The sequence below is a fragment of the Podarcis tiliguerta genome, assembly GCF_965153285.1.
Source record: "Podarcis tiliguerta genome assembly, chromosome: 6".
NCBI classification, from domain to species: Eukaryota; Metazoa; Chordata; class Lepidosauria; order Squamata; family Lacertidae; genus Podarcis; species Podarcis tiliguerta.
In genome coordinates this window covers 64,592,903-64,608,507 of record NC_139539.1, presented here as the reverse complement: position 1 = coordinate 64,608,507, position 15,605 = coordinate 64,592,903, and the positions used below count along the sequence as shown (strand labels likewise).

At 39.0% G+C, this 15,605-nt stretch overlaps 1 protein-coding gene and 1 long non-coding RNA gene across 9 annotated transcripts in view; one reads left to right on the top strand and one right to left on the bottom strand.

The window, feature by feature from the left end:
- The window catches only part of USP33 (ubiquitin specific peptidase 33), a 31,101-nt gene extending 17,436 nt beyond the window's left edge, over window positions 1-13,665 (top strand). For 4 of the 8 annotated variants that reach the window (XM_083448405.1, XM_083448403.1, XM_083448401.1 and 1 more), the window contains 13 exons: window positions 848-960; window positions 1,620-1,792; window positions 1,908-1,978; window positions 2,561-2,594; window positions 4,435-4,480; window positions 5,273-5,453; window positions 5,597-5,723; window positions 7,243-7,409; window positions 9,202-9,283; window positions 9,904-10,012; window positions 10,603-10,705; window positions 11,504-11,572; window positions 12,496-13,665. In XM_083448405.1, the coding sequence (XP_083304531.1) occupies window positions 848-960; window positions 1,620-1,792; window positions 1,908-1,978; window positions 2,561-2,594; window positions 4,435-4,480; window positions 5,273-5,453; window positions 5,597-5,723; window positions 7,243-7,409; window positions 9,202-9,283; window positions 9,904-10,012; window positions 10,603-10,705; window positions 11,504-11,572; window positions 12,496-12,653 (1,433 nt within the window). In that variant the 3' untranslated portion in view covers window positions 12,654-13,665. Of the gene's footprint in view, window positions 1-847; window positions 961-1,619; window positions 1,793-1,883; window positions 1,979-2,560; window positions 2,595-4,434; window positions 4,481-5,272; window positions 5,454-5,596; window positions 5,724-7,242; window positions 7,410-9,201; window positions 9,284-9,903; window positions 10,013-10,602; window positions 10,706-11,503; window positions 11,573-12,495 lie in introns of all 8 variants that reach the window. The other 4 variants (XM_083448404.1, XM_083448402.1, XM_083448400.1 and 1 more) reach the window with 1 other exon arrangement.
- LOC310681070 lies at window positions 7,072-14,227 on the bottom strand. The gene is made up of 2 exons (XR_014513099.1): window positions 11,838-14,227; window positions 7,072-11,789 (listed from the first exon to the last, which is right to left on the bottom strand). It is a non-coding gene; the product is annotated as an uncharacterized lncRNA (long non-coding RNA).
- Between the last annotated feature and the right edge of the window lie 1,378 nt (window positions 14,228-15,605).

Here is a 15,605-nt window from a genome sequence, read left to right as displayed (position 1 = left end):
GTGGTTTGTTCAAAGCCAGAAGGCTTGCAGAAATCATAATAGAACCCTTAAGTCATTTGTTGTTTATACCAGATTTCCTTATTAGATATAATTTTTGTGGGACAGCCCTGTCTAGAAGTTGCATTTTGTATAGTCAAAGAGTTGGCTGTGTTCTTATCACCATCTGCCATGCAGATTTGTAGCATGGGAGCAGTGAGGTCTTGTGCCAAAGACCCCATGTTAATGTGAAATGTACCTAATGTATGTTTTGTGTGAACACTGCCATCTCCCCTTGAAGAATTATATTAAAGAATCTGCTACCCTAGCCAGCTCAATAAGCAATGATTTGTAATAAAGTGGATTTGCTTTTTGGCTCACTGTTTATTAAAAATAATACAACAACAAATAAATTTATCATTTATACCCCGCCCATCTGGTTGGGTTTCCCCAGCCACGCTGGGCGGCTTCCAACAAAATATTAAAATACAGTAGTCCGTCAAACATTAAAATATTCCCTAAACAGGGCTGCCTTCAGATGTCTTCTGCTTTTAAAGTTATTTTTCTGAATGTTTGGTAGTGGAGTTCTCCAAAATAGAAATAGAAAGGGAGAATTAACTATAGGTCTGGTATTCTTAGAATCATAGAATTGTAGAGTTAGAAGGGGCCCCAAGGGTCATCTATTCCAACCCTCTGCAATGCATGAATCCTGCCCACAGCCATCCCTGGGTGGGCTTGAACCACCAACCTTCTGGTTAACAGCCAGATTCACTGACCCATTGTGCCACAGAGACCAGAAGAAGAGTAGAATAAAAAGTTATTGTACTTCAACTCTGTCCTGATTTTCATTTTCTTTTCTTTTTCTTTTTAGTTCCAACCATATGTTCCCCCAAAAAGAAGAAACACAAAAAATTCAGAAGTGTTATTTCTGACATATTTGATGGGACTATCATAAGTTCAGTACAATGTCTAACATGTGACCGGGTAAGTGAAGAGATAAAATAAATGTTGCTATATACACTGTTAGTACTTGTGTAAGTTTTCTTCCCTTATATGGTAAAAGAAGTTGTTAAAAATGAAGCATGAATATATTTATTCATCCACTTGAAATATGCAAACAGTTCCTGGATTATTCTAGTTCGGACTTCCTCATAGTTTTAGGCTGGTCTGTTTCCTGTTCTTAATAGCTTTTTCAGCTTAGTTTAGTTCCAAACAGCTACTGTTAATTTTCATGTTCACATAGTACTGTAGCACTTTACAGTGGATGCATCCAGGCAACTCTCGACTTACTTTGGGGTTACATTCCAGGCATAGTGCCTAAAACCAAAATTGTGTATACTCAAAACACATTGGGTTATGAATGGGAATGCCAAAGTCTTTTTTCCTGGAAGTCCGCTCCCTTTTAAAGTTTTTTTTTTAATTGCCAAGTAGGTAAAACTGAATGTGCACAAGTTATATATGTGAAGGTTGTAGGATACCTGTAATTGCCTGTAGTTTGCCATCTAGTGGTATTATTGGAGCAAAGCACTGTAATTAGCCACAAGTGGAATTTAATGCTGATAATTTAAAATATAGAATTTTATTGGGTCAATTAAAAAGAAGGTGGTGGTGGCCTAATCATCTTCCCTTTGGTTTGGCAATAGGTGTCAGTGACTCTGGAGACTTTCCAGGACTTGTCATTGCCTATTCCAGGCAAAGAAGACCTTGCTAAGCTGCATTCGGCAAGTCATCAGACCTCTCTTATCAAGGCAGGCTCTTGCGGTGAAGCATATGCTCCTCAGGGCTGGATAGCCTTTTTCATGGAATACTTCAAAAGGTTTGTTTCTTTGCATTGCTTGAACATTTTAAACTGATGTTTCTGCTGTACTGGCAGAACATTTGCTGTTTTTTTGTCAATGATGTTTCAGGTTTGTTGTCTCATGTGTTCCTAGCTGGTTTTGGGGTCCAACAGTAACCTTACAAGATTGTCTTGCTGCCTTTTTTGCTAGAGATGAACTGAAAGGTAAGAAATTCATATTTTTCACATGTCTTACTAAATATGACCACCATACCTCTTACTTTTTGTACCTATTTTCACATTTAAAAGGTCTAGAAAAGGTTCCCTTTTACACTGTTGTGGAACCATCAGTTGACAATATATTCAACAGAGCAAAGGTTCAAATTAGCCAGTGTATAAATTTTATCCCTTTAATTTAAAATAAACTCATTTTCATTGATGGGAAGGGCTGTGGCTCATTGGTAGGACATCTGCTTTGAATGCAGAAAATCCCTGATTTAATCCCTAGCATCTTCAAGTAGGGTTAGGGGAGGGTCTGCCTTTCTAGTACAGACCTTGATGGATCAGTAGTTAGACTCACTATAATGCAGCTTCCTATGGCCCAATCTTACAATTTATTAACAAAAACATTTTTAAGCTATCTGGGCAGATATCTAGTCAGTGAAAGTCCATGTAGTGCATGTATTCCTGATGCTAGAATGTCTTGAATACTTAGTGCCTTGCAAAATCAGAAAAGCTTAGTGCAGGCTGTGGTGGGAATATGTTTTTAGAATAATGGTTATGCTTTCCTTCCCGCAATGTCTGCAGGTGACAATATGTACAGTTGTGAAAAGTGTAAAAAGTAAGTGGCCTGATCTTAAATTCTTATAATTTGATATATGTGGTTATTTTAAAAGCTGTTGGATGAGATCCAGAATTGCAGCAGCAGATACAGTGGGACTTCCCCTTCCTCCCACTTCCCCCAAATCTTGTTTTGCAGCGAAAGTCTCCATTGCCTTTGCCTACAAAACACAGCCTGAGTATCCAAAGTACCTCTTTCTTTTCAGAAAGATGGAAGTGGGAAAAGGCATTTTGGAAGTAAAGGCAGAGTGCAGGAAAAGTTGCCTCTCCCTTTCCCATCACTTCTGCACACCTCGCACAAGGATTTTGACAGGGTGTACAGGACATCTGCCTGCTGATCAGATGTCAAGGAGATAAAGAACTTTTAGAAGGCACCTGAAGGTTGATCTGGGTCGATCGCGGGCCCAAGGCAGCTGGAGTACAGCATGCTCCTCAATAGACAGAAAGACAACTGTTCCAAAGCCGGGTATGAAAGAGCTCCGCAGCCCAACTGGTTTGAGGAGAGAGAGAGAGAGAGAGAGAGAGAGAGAGAGAGAGAGAGAGAGAGAAAGAGATGCTGGGTGGGAGAGGAGGGAGGTCTCTGATGAGGGAAGGCGGGATCAGGACCAGCAACAGCATCGCCTGCGCAGGGGTGGAGGGAGCCGGGGGGGGGGGGAGAGAAGGCAGGATCGGCATCGTCCGCCCACCCTGCACCCATCCCTGGGTGGTAGATCACTACCAGTTTTTATATTGGATCGTAGATCACACCCCACTAGTTGGACATGCCTGGCATACAGCATCTCCCTGTGTCCATAAGTGCACAGATGCTTTGAACTATACAGAAAGAGGCCCAAGGCTCATGAGGGTTGTAGGGACACTGGTGCAGCACCAAATATATGGCAAAAGGCTGCAAACAGAAGCAAAGATAGAATTGTAGAATTGTAGAATTGGCAGGGATCATGAGGGTCATCTAGTCCAACCCCTTGCAGTGGAGGAATCATTTGCCCAGCGTGGGGCTTTTAATATTGTAAACTACCCTGTGATCCTTGGATAAAAGGCAGTATCGAAATTTAATGAAGAAATAAGGAAAATAAGAGGTTGCTCATGAGAATCAGGGGACCCTCTTGAATACCTTTCAAGGCAGTGTTGGGGGACTGCCACTGAGCTGGGAGAAAATGGCAGAATTTGGCAAGTTCCCTCCTTGCGTAAGTGACAGTACCTTTGGCTTCTACAAGGGGCTAATTCGTGTTTTTTAAATTAATACTAGCAAAAAAATGACAGGCGTTTTGTTCTTTTCTCCAATATGTTCAGAGGATTGGTGTCATTGATTATGGGCCTGCAGTCAAATACAATGTCCTCCCCATTTTTTCTCAGTATAAAGTTTTACTCAAATGAGACCTTTAAAATTAATGGATCTAACCTAGTCATAAGTTTCAGTATGTCTACTCTGAGTAAAACTTGAGTACCCCTCAAAGAGGCTAGTTGAGGGCATGCTGTGTCTTCTCCTTCCACAGCTATGCTTAATGTTCCTCTGAGTGTGCATTTGCTGCATGTTTTTTGTATTAATAAACAGGAGATCCACATTGCCTTTCTGATATATGCTGACTACATCGATTGCCAAGAAGGAATGATTGCTTACGATGTGCAAATAGATCATACCTATGACTTATGCCTTGTGTCTGTGAAAATAAGATCTAATTAATTTCTGATCACTTCCAACCTTGTGATTTCTTTTGAAGATGATAGCCCTTTTTCTAGTTAGCAATTTTGAAATATCCAGGGTATTGTACAGTATTTAAAATGTCATTATTTTAAATGTTTGCATTGGATACTTTTTTACAACTTTACTAAATTTGCTTTAGGTTAAGAAATGGAGTAAAATTCTGCAAAGTTCAACACTTTCCTGAGGTATTCCATTTTTTTAAATAATAGTGTTGTTTTTCCATAATAGATAGTTGTGAATATAGTGTGAAAGCTGCATTCTGGCTTCCCGAAAGATGCTTTTATCTTGTCACATTTGCACACTTACTCAGATGAAGATATTAAAAATGGCAATGCACCTACACAGAATGCTAAAAGCTGATTACGTGTGATCAGATATCCACTTGTACAATGGGCTTTCCTGTACTCTCCCTCCCCCACCCCCCTGCATCATGTACCCAGATCTGGAGCATCCTCTAGCCCATTGCACAAGTGCATATCAGTGCTTCAGGCACATGGACGCAACTGCATGGCACTCAAAGTATCTGCGGCTGCCTCCGTGCTCCCAAAAATCTGCTCCAGAGCGTCCATCAACCATCCAGCAGATTTTGAAGGCATGTAGTAGGCTGCGTGGGAGAGGAGAGGAAGGTGAAGTTCCATAGTGCAAGCAGAAGTTCATTCTGCTTCCACATAGGTGGCATTGGATACAACCCATAATCTTCCATTATAACCAGTTACATGGGGAGGTTTTTCTACAAAAGTGTACATCTGTGCAGGAAAATATCCTTATTCACCGAACTAAACACAAATCTTTGGTAGTATTTTGTAAAGTGGCCCACGGAACATCCCTTTTTTGTAAAAAAAAATTAAAAAATGAGAAGGCAGGACAGAACGCAATAAATTTAATAACAAGGTAGCAGTAGTAAAATGCTTGCCTTTTATATTAGTATTAAGTTGTGAAGCATCAGTTTTTGAATGAGTGTCTACTCTTCTTTATAGATATTGTGCATTCATCTCAAAAGATTCAGGCATGACCTTATGTTTTCCACAAAAATTGGGACTCATGTATCCTTTCCCTTGGAAGGACTTGATCTTCAACCTTTTCTTGCCAAAGACAGTCCAACTCAAATAGTGATGTATGATCTCTTATCAGTAATCTGTCACCATGGAACTGCCATCAGTAAGTATATATAGTATATATTCTCTTTCTGGATCCATATTATGCAACTGGGGTGGAATCAAATAGTTGTGTTAATATGTTTTAGTTTCGGATTGCCTTACAGTACTTTGACAAAAAATTATCTTAACTGTTCTTGAATTTAGATGGACATTATATAGCTTATTGCCGGAACAACTTAAATAATCGATGGTATGAGTTTGACGATCAGAGTGTCACAGAAGTCACCGAATCAACAGTTCAAAATGCAGAAGCTTATGTTCTCTTCTACAGGTGAGAAAACAAGGGACAAGGATTTGAAATACCGTCTTGAGTAAATTTCTTGTTAGTACCCAATGCATGGTTTTTTATCATATTAGCTGTTAATTCTTTCCTGCATGAGTTTCAAGAGAGTATTCCAAAGAGCTGGATAATACTTTCCAATGGTTAGCGTTTCTGATCAGCTGTAATTGTGGGCCAATACAGAAAGCATGACTTCTTTTAAGATGCTACTTTGCAGTGAGGTAGTGTATTTTCCCACAGTTCTCACGTTTTTCAACTCATTCTGCTTCTTTTTCTGGGCCTTTCTACTGACTTAATTTTTCCTAGCCCCCCCCCCCAGCATTTTTTACAGTACAATATTCTTGAAACATACTGAACCATGGCCCCAACATCAATCCATATAAAAGTAGAGACCTCTGGTCTTCTGTAGTATTTATTTATAATAGGAACTGGGAATTTGTGGTCCTCCAGATATTTTTGGACTCCAACTCCCATTATCTTCAGCCAGCTTGGGCAGTAGTTAGGGATGATGGGATTGGTAGTCCAATATTCTCTAGGACCACAGATTCTAACATCTCTGGAAATATTGTATTGACAGCCATGCATTTTAATTGCAAAATTAGAAAGTAAGCTAAATTGACTTAAAACCTGAATATTATTCATTTCATTTCAAATAAATTGTAATATACTTGATGAAAATTCACAGATAGGATGCCACAGTGAAATTGGACACTGTGCATAGTTCACTTTGAATTAATAGCTGATGTTTCCTCATTTAAATTCATAGGAGAATGCATGTAGGACGGATTCTGGAGTCAGATAGAATTCAACTGCAGTAGAAGGAACACTTCACAGTTCAGCAGCTGAAAGCTGGAGGACAAAGGGATTCACTGTAGTAGCTTGAAATTTATGAGCTCCTGCAGCTGAGCTTTTATTGAAATGTGAATAGGGCCAGGGAGAGAGGGAACTACTCTTCCAGTCTAAAGAGCAAAGACATTCTAATAAATGGGACAATAAATTTAACCTCTTAACAAATAAACAGTAGCCAAATTATGTAAAGAGCTAAACATGTTATTAGGGAAACTGTTTCGTGTTGCAAGCATTAGACCTGGATGTCGACCTCAAGTACATAGATTCTGATAAACTGGGGAGCAAATTTTCAAATTAATTGTAACTGTACTTAATTGACATCTGTACCAGTAATGTGTGCAGATCAATTCCTTCTATTAAAATAAAGCTCAGGAGTTACGTATGCTTCTAATGTGCACACACAAATAAAAATATGTGCTACCTTGTTAGGGTATTCATATTTCCAGTTACTATATCCTAAATATTTTTTACTTGGAACACATCCAAATTTGAAACACTGCACTTTATTTTATTGGCAGATCTTTCCAGTGACTTACAATTAGCATAGTGTATAAACTTGCATTTTATTTCACACAAATTGAAATAATCTCATATGAATATAATAATGATTATTGATGTTACTTAATGTTCTCAGTATTACCTCTTTTCATTATTGTAATAGAAAAAGCAATGAAGAAGCTAAAAAAGAGAGACAGAAGGTATCAAGCCTTAATATAATGGAACCAAGCCTCCTCCAGTTTTATATTTCCAGACAGTGGTTGAACAAATTCAGGACTTTTGCAGAACCGGGACCTATTTCAAATAATGATTTCCTCTGCATACATGGAGGTGAGAGCATAATTATGCATCATACATAATTGAGTATGTTATCTAATAAGTTATCTCATCACGTAGTGTGACAACTTCCTGACTCTCTACTTGGCAGTCATAGCCTGACTTCCCTCTGAAATAGTCCCATCTATTTCAGAAATGGCTTCTGTCTGAGCTTAACTTCTTCAGGCAATCATCTTTGAAATGTGAAGAGGGATATTGCTGGTTAAGAATTACAACCATAGATATATGTTGTTTAGCTTGCTAGCTGAATGGTGCAGCAGTTGGTATATCTTTACTTGTCACCAATGACTCACTGATAATAGTATTTAATTTGAAACCCATAGTAAAATCAGCACATTATTTACTGCTTGTATTCTTTTCACCCCATTTTCCTTCCTACTGCTTCAGGCATTGACAGGCAGAACATTTCTGATTTTATTTGGGTCTTTAAATTTTTGCATTCTAAAAATCAATTGAAAGATGATCATGCCCTCTAATTTTCAAGCAGATTGACAATAAAACTGGCAGGGGTTAGACTTAGGTTAGAGAACAAAAATACAAGGCATCCTTAAATTGTAAGCTCCTAAATACACCGATTTCTTTAAACCATTCTTTATCCTGCTGCCATCAAAGCTTGAATTTGGGAGACGGTTTGTTTGATTTTGTTTTCCCGTTCCTGAAATTCTTACAAGATCATTCAGATCATATCAGTTGTCTGGCTGTGGCTGGTATTTGCATAAGGAATCTTACATACATGATAACTTGTTTCTGCTCTTTTGACGGATTGGCACACGTCTCTGTGGAATAATATTAAGGAAAAGCAGTATTAGCTTCCACATTTGCTTTGGGTCATAATTTCTTTGTTTAAAGTTTGAAAATCAGACCTCTGTTTATCAAATGTTGATGTGAAGGACATTTTTTTAATGCATATATACTTGTGTTCACAGGGGTAGGAAGAGAGCTGGGATGGGGTGAAAAATAGGTGTGGGACATTTTTCTTAATTTTTGAGAAAAGGCACAACACAGTTTTATTGGGTTCAGCTTACAAGTAGCAAGGCGGACTGCACAGGCAAGGCAGAGCATACCAACAAGGATACAGCTTCCTACAACCCGTATGCTGCCTGAAAACCCATGGCCTGTCATGGCTGCTGTGGGTTACCTTGGAAGGTGGAAAGCAGTGACTACCTTCCAATGACTTGAACCATTTCTGCAACTGCTGTCCAAACACCCACAAATGTAGCAATGAGATGGATTGACCCATGCTGCCATAGCTCCACGGCCCTTTAAGAGGGCTTTTCCTTCATGTGAGAGATTTTGGAAACCACTTTCACTTAAATCTTACTGGGGGTCCTGCTAGATGCACCAGGTATAAATGACAGCCATAGTTGTGGTACAGGAGCAGTCTGAAGACAAAAATAGAAAGGGTAGATACTAAAGAAAGGTTAGGGATGAGGAAATCTGTTGTGCAATTGTTTGAAAGATTCTGTTTTGCAATTTGATAACTATTGTGCAAATTTAAGATATTTTGAATCTTTGCATACATATTCATGTCACAAGTGTGTTTCAAGCTCAAATCTAGCATGATCTCCCTTCTCACTTCTGGGAAAGCTATAGCATGCATTTGTTCTGACAATTAAATTGCACAAGTTGCTGAAAGCTGGTTGTGACAGAAGTTGTATTCCCCCTCCCCTGCTCAAACTGTATTCATTGGTAAGGCTTTTTGAAGCATATGATATTCTTTAATAGTTAGCATGACCATATAGTAAATAGTTTTGCTTGAATTTTTTTTACTATGTCTGCTCCTCAGGAGTTCCTCCACACAAGGCTACTTCTATAGAGGACCTTGTAGTAGTGCTACCTCAAAATATATGGGACAACTTGTATAGCAGGTAAGCTGTTGTTTACAAGATGAAATGAATTGCTTTTGATCTTTCATCCATATACTGTACATAAATACAAGAAGTTATTTGTCTATAAAGCCTCTTCACATTTTGATACAGATTTTGTGTTTTATCCAGTAATGGTGGTTTGCTCATGGTATGGTCTAATCCAGCAGAAGCTTCTGTGTACAGAAGGAGAGTGGATTAATAATAATAATAATAATAATAATAATAATAATAATAATAATAATAATATCATAATCATCATCTCTTCCCCTCACAGCTCTCAGAAAAGGGCATGAGGTGATACTGAAGGAAGGGAGAATGGGCAAAATAATATCCCTGTCTTCCATTCATTTGAGCCTTTGCTGCATTAAAGAGCCTTCCAAGAATTACACCAGTGAATACCAACATGAGAGAGAGAAGCTATCTTTCAGTAATAGTTGTGCACAACTAAAATGTGTGTGGCTTATTTTTCAGGGAAGTTGCTCCTATTGATGAAATATTTACCTACATAGGAAACTGGTGCTGAACAAATTACAGCATTTATTGTTCAAGCAAAGAACAACTTGGTTCAATGCACAACTTTTGATCCTTCTAAAATGACATTTAATATTCTGTGATTGCAGGTATGGTGGAGGACCAGCTGTGAATCATCTCTATGTTTGTCATACCTGTCAAATGGAAACAGAAAAAATAGAGAAAAGAAGGAAGACAGAACTGGAAATGTTTATTCGGGTAATACATTCCTTCTCGCTTGTTAAGTTCTTCTTCTTTAAACTTCATAAAAACAGTGATCCGGAACCTGTGAGTAGAATTTTGCTCACATGACACTCCCATGGTTTTCTCCAGCAGCCCCTGAGCCTTCTGGAAATCTGGTCTGGCAAGGCATATGCCCTTCTGGGACAGTGTGGCATGAGGCATGGGTGTGCAGAAGGGAGAAAGTGAAAATAATCTGTTCCCCATCTCTTTTCACTGGCAAGATTAAGAGCCCTTCCCCAAATAGAAGGAGCCCATACATTTAAAGACTGCCGACTCAGGATCCAGTCCAATATTTTTGTACTGAAGAAAAGCTAGCCATTTACAGTAGTGGATATTCTGTTTTCATGAAGACTCTTTCATATTCACATAGCATCCACATTGGAGTGTGGGGTAGCAGTGGTGAGATTTCAATATTGGGTCAGGATTCATAGAATGCTTCAGATGCAAGCTCATGTGTGCTTTCGTGGTTCAATTGTCAAAAAGTTGTTAAGAATATTTCAGTTGCTTCTCTTGAGAAGGCATCACAATTTCATCAAGTGCTTTAGAGCTTGCTTTGTGTCTTTCAGCTCAACAGAGCCTTCCAAGAGGAGGAGTTTCCATCCATATTCTATTGCATAAGTATGCAGTGGTTCAGAGAATGGGAAGGGTTTGTGAAGGGCAAGGACAGTGGTGAGTAGATTTCAAAATTCTTATCAAGTAGGTAGGACGTACCTTTTATAGCATGCACTTAGAATTTTATCACAGTAATCTACTAATTAAAAAAAAACACGTCAGAAGGCATATACCAACTCTTTTGAAGAGCTTTTTGTACAGGCATCTCCAAACTCGGTCCTTCAGCTGTTATGGGACTACAGTTCCCATCATCCCTGGCCACTGGTCCTGTTAGCTAGGGATGATGGGATTTGTAGTCTCAAAAACAGCTGGAGGGCTGAGTTTGGGGGTGCCTGTTTTAGTAGCTAAAACAAAACAAAACAGAGAATAGGACATAATAGAGCTGTTGGCATGCAACAGCATGTAGGAAGCCACAACACTAGCTAGCTATTAAGGCACCAGAGGAGAATCCGCTTTATTTGCAACCATGATTCTAGAGATCAGTTCAGAAGACTTCACGACAGTTTTAATGGATAGTTTGCCTGTAAATATCATCTAAAGTTTTGGGAGATGATTCAGATGTATTTTTAAAAGCTGTTTACAGTGCAGGGTGGTTGCTGTGCCAAAAAAGGGAGCAAAAGCCCATCTGAAGATGGGCAGTTCTTTTGCTCTTGTAGATGAGTTTTTGAATTGTGCTCCTGGATATGCTGTCTCCTTTACTAATAACTTTTAAGTGTGTAATGTTTTGTTGGCTACACCTCCAAAGGAGAAAAAATAGAAAATGAAGAAAGTACTAGAGTCGTTTTCTGAGGTGTTTTTGTTTTAAATAGTATCTCTTCATTATTACCTTACATGCTAACATTTTTCTATCACTAGATCCTCCAGGGCCCATTGACAATGCCAAAATTGCTGTCAATAAATGTGGATCTGTAGTTCTGAAACAAGGTATGACTCTATTGATACAATCTCTTATGCATTAAGTTTTTCTTTTTCTGCTAGTGACTACTTGCGTGTCTTTCTACAGTTTTGTTTCTATTTCTGTTCATTTATTGATTGATTAGTCCATTTTAAAACCTCCTTGCATTACATAAGCTCCCAGGATAGATGAAACAGATACAGATAAAAAAACAGAAAGTCAATAAAACCTTAGGAAATATCAAAACTTGGCAGTTTTAAAAACTGTTTGTTCCATCATTAAAAACACACTTGCACTGACTTTGAACACATATATGAGGTGTTTTGAGATGTTGTTTCAAGATTACTAGCTTCCATTTAAAACAGTAGTACTGTACTTCAGCTCTCTATATTCTTTTTGTTTTTGCTTTTTTTAAAATGACATTTTATGTTGAAGGCAAAAATTAAGGACTGTGACTATGAAACTTCATATCTAAATGTCTGTGCAGCATGGATTTACCATCAGTTGCTGTACAAACCTTTGGATAACATGCAGCTTTTTAGTTCACATAATTACTAAGGGGGTGAAGGGTTGAAAACCTTTGAAAATGTGCGGGTAGCTGTTCCAAGATGTTGACTTAAAAATGAGAGAGTGAGAGTGAAGTTTATGCATAGCAGAGTTCCTCTATAACATTCAGTCTCCTTGTAAATGTCAAGCCCTTCAAGTTTTATAAAATATTTACTTGTAAGAACAAAATGCCAAAGTATGTGGAATGTAATTGGCTTGAGCTGCATGCACTGTTGCAAAAATTAAAGTAATCTTAAATAGTTACCCTGATCCAGTTAATGCCATCTGCAGTGTTTGCTGTGCTTGGATTTGGAGCTTGGTATTAAAATATATCACTTATAAGCAGATTGTTTTCAAAAATCATTAGTTGAATATCGGCTTCACCTTCACCAAAATGTTTTTTTAGGAGCTGATTCTGGACAGATTTCTGAAGAAACATGGAATTTTCTACAGTCCATCTATGGGGGAGGACCAGAAATCATCCTGCGACCACCTGTTGCTCAAATTGAACCTGAATCGTTACAACCTGAAGATAAGATTGAGTTAGAAACACGTGGTCTGTAGCCACCAACCCAAGGATAAATTCTAATGAGATAGCATCCAGTTAACAACATACATTCCTAAGATTTTTTTTGTCTGTTTTTCTGTTTTATTTTTGTTTTCCCTGTGAGATAACAGGAGGTTGGGCATTATTGTGTCTGTGAAAAACAAATTGAACCTTGTAATATATAAATTCTAAAAATGTTTTAGAACCTTTCAGAGACCTTAGGGTAACTTCCTTGTTCTACATTAACTGTACATATGCAAAGTAGAGATGAAGGATTTAACTGTTCTTTTCAATATCTCTATGAATTTCTAGGCTCTTTCATATCGGGTCTTGTCAAGACAAGATTTAAAGGGTCTTTAACACCACATGGTGGAAAGATGGGATATCAATTTAGCATATATAAAGAATGAAATATAAATATTTTAAGCTGTTGGTGAGATTGTAAAAAAATGGTTCTAACATCCTAAGAAAACTCAGGAAAAGTTATGCTTCACTTTTATTTGCACTGCACTATAGAAAAACGTAATGAACTTTGCATTAGATAATTTTCTTATTTGAGTGTATCATATATACTAATGATTCAGATGAAACATTGGTTTTGGTCAGCAGCGTAAGTAACTCCTACTGTTTAAACTGTCTGATAAGTTGTTGTTGAATGTAAGCTAGTATAATCAATAGTATGTGTAATTAAACAAACCCATAGTCTTTAGGAGTGTGTGTTCTGAGAGCATGAAGTGGGTATGTTAGCAGCTTGCACACCTGAAAATTTTCTAGTCTTTTTTTTTTTATTAATTAAAAGCATCGATAGTTTAATGTGGAAAAATCTATTGTACAGTTCTGCAATGCTCATTGGCATGATTTATGATGTCAGATGTTGAATGATAACACAAAGCAAGATTGCAAAAGCATTCTAGATTATTCATATTGAAATGTTGAATGTCACCCAAATGTGTTTCTTCCTGAATATTGCTAACGTATAAGCAATATTATTTGTTAGTTCAATAAAAACCAATGGTAAAATGATAAAAAGTGTTTGAACTTTAAGCAAGTGCTTGAACTTTAACTTCAAGATATATATTAGGAATATGTATTATAGGTTGCTGCTGTGCTTTAATGTACAATTTCAGAAATGAAAGGGAAAATCCATTTTGACTGGAGAAACCTTCAAAAGAATGCTCACCTCTGAGTCAAAATGATTTACTGTATATTTTGCCGCATAGGGCACACCAGCCCATAGGGCGCACCTAGTTTTGGAGGGGGGGAAATAAAGAAAAAAAATTATTCCCCCCCCAAGCTTCCCCCGACCCCAGCCCCCAGAACAGGCTGCTATCTGCAAGCCTAGGGAGCCTGGTGGGAAGTCGCGCCGGTCTCCCCAGGTTTGTGGATATCTGCCCGAAGCCTGGGGTGCGCTTCTCAGCACGCCCCTGGCTTCGGGATGCAGGCAGCTCTCCGGAGGCCTTGGGAGACCGGCGCGACTTTGTGCCGGGCTCCCACGGCTTGCGGAGAGCTGCCTGCATCCTGGAGCGCGCTTCTTGGGAGACCGGCGGGAACTCCTGTGGGCTCCCAAGGCTTGCGGATAGCTTCCTGAAGCCTGCACACCGACCCCCTCGCTCTCCAGGCTTCAGCGAAAACCTGCATTCGCCCCATAGGACGCACACACATTTCCCCTTCATTGGGGGGGGGGGAGTGCGTCCTATAGGGCGAAAAATACGGTACTTATAGTACAAATGGCAGTCCAGAGGATGAAAGTGCAACAATAGTTTCATTCTGGTAAATGGAACATCAGAAGCTGCCTTATACTGAATCAGACCATCTACCTCAGTATTCTCTACACTGACTGGCAGCGGCTCTCCAGTCGTACCTGGAAATGCTGAGAATTGAAGCTGGAACCTTCTGCATGCAAATCAGATGATCTACCATTGAACTGCCTTCACACTAAAAAAAAAAAAATAATTTCTTTGGGAGAACAATGCTAATTGTTCTAATATGAAGCTTTGGATAGGGACTTTGCTCCACTAGGTTATAAAATTACTATTGAAGCACAAGACACCTTGATCCCTGGACAGAAGTAAAATATTAGTGGGGGGAATCTGTTGTTGCTTGCATATCATACTTTTGCTACTAATACCTTGTGATTCTTCATATGCAAGAGACAAATGAGATCTTGCGTTGTTTAATATTTTTGTGTTAAACAAAAACATTGGCCATTTGCACTGGATCTACCTTCTGCCTGTTTTTTTTAAAGAGCAGAGAACACTTCAAGAGCTTGAGTACTTGGAATTGTATTTACAAAGTAATGTCATAGCTGCTGTAAAAGCAGTTTCTCAGCCCTTTAAAATAGTGGCATTTTGGTTTACAAAATCCTTAGAGGCCAATCTTTTATCTGAAGATAAAAGTATCCTAGGGTGTTGTGAAGAAGGATGCTGACTTTAGTTTTGGTAGCTTTCTGCGGAAACTCAAAGCATATTGGTTGCTGTTCCTTCCATAGTGAGAGAAGTAATTGAAAGGACTACTGGCAAGAACTGCTTGAAAAGCCCCATTTGCACATGCAGAGGGTAGGTATTTAAACATCTGTGTAGGTGAACAGGTGCCAAGGACCCAGGTGTAGAAGATGCTGGCCCTCCCCCAGCAACTGGTATGGCTGCGTCTCCCCATCACACCACAGCCATACCAGTTCTGTATCTGTGCAGCTGACTGTGGTGTAGGAATGAGGAGTGGTTTCTTTTGTTACTCATGTCTAGGGCTGATAAAGTTGTAAGGTAAATGTGACAAACCTGCGGCTTTCTACTAGTTGCCAGATTCCAACTCCCAACAACCTGAGGCATACCTAGGCCCCCTTGTGCCCTTGGTAATCAGCTGTATTGGTGTCCTCCTAGCCACTCTGAGCCAGAGTGCAGAGGTGTGCTTTTTGTACCCCCTGGGCCTGTGACCTTGGTGGGGCCCAACCTAACCAAGCCATCGTATTCCTG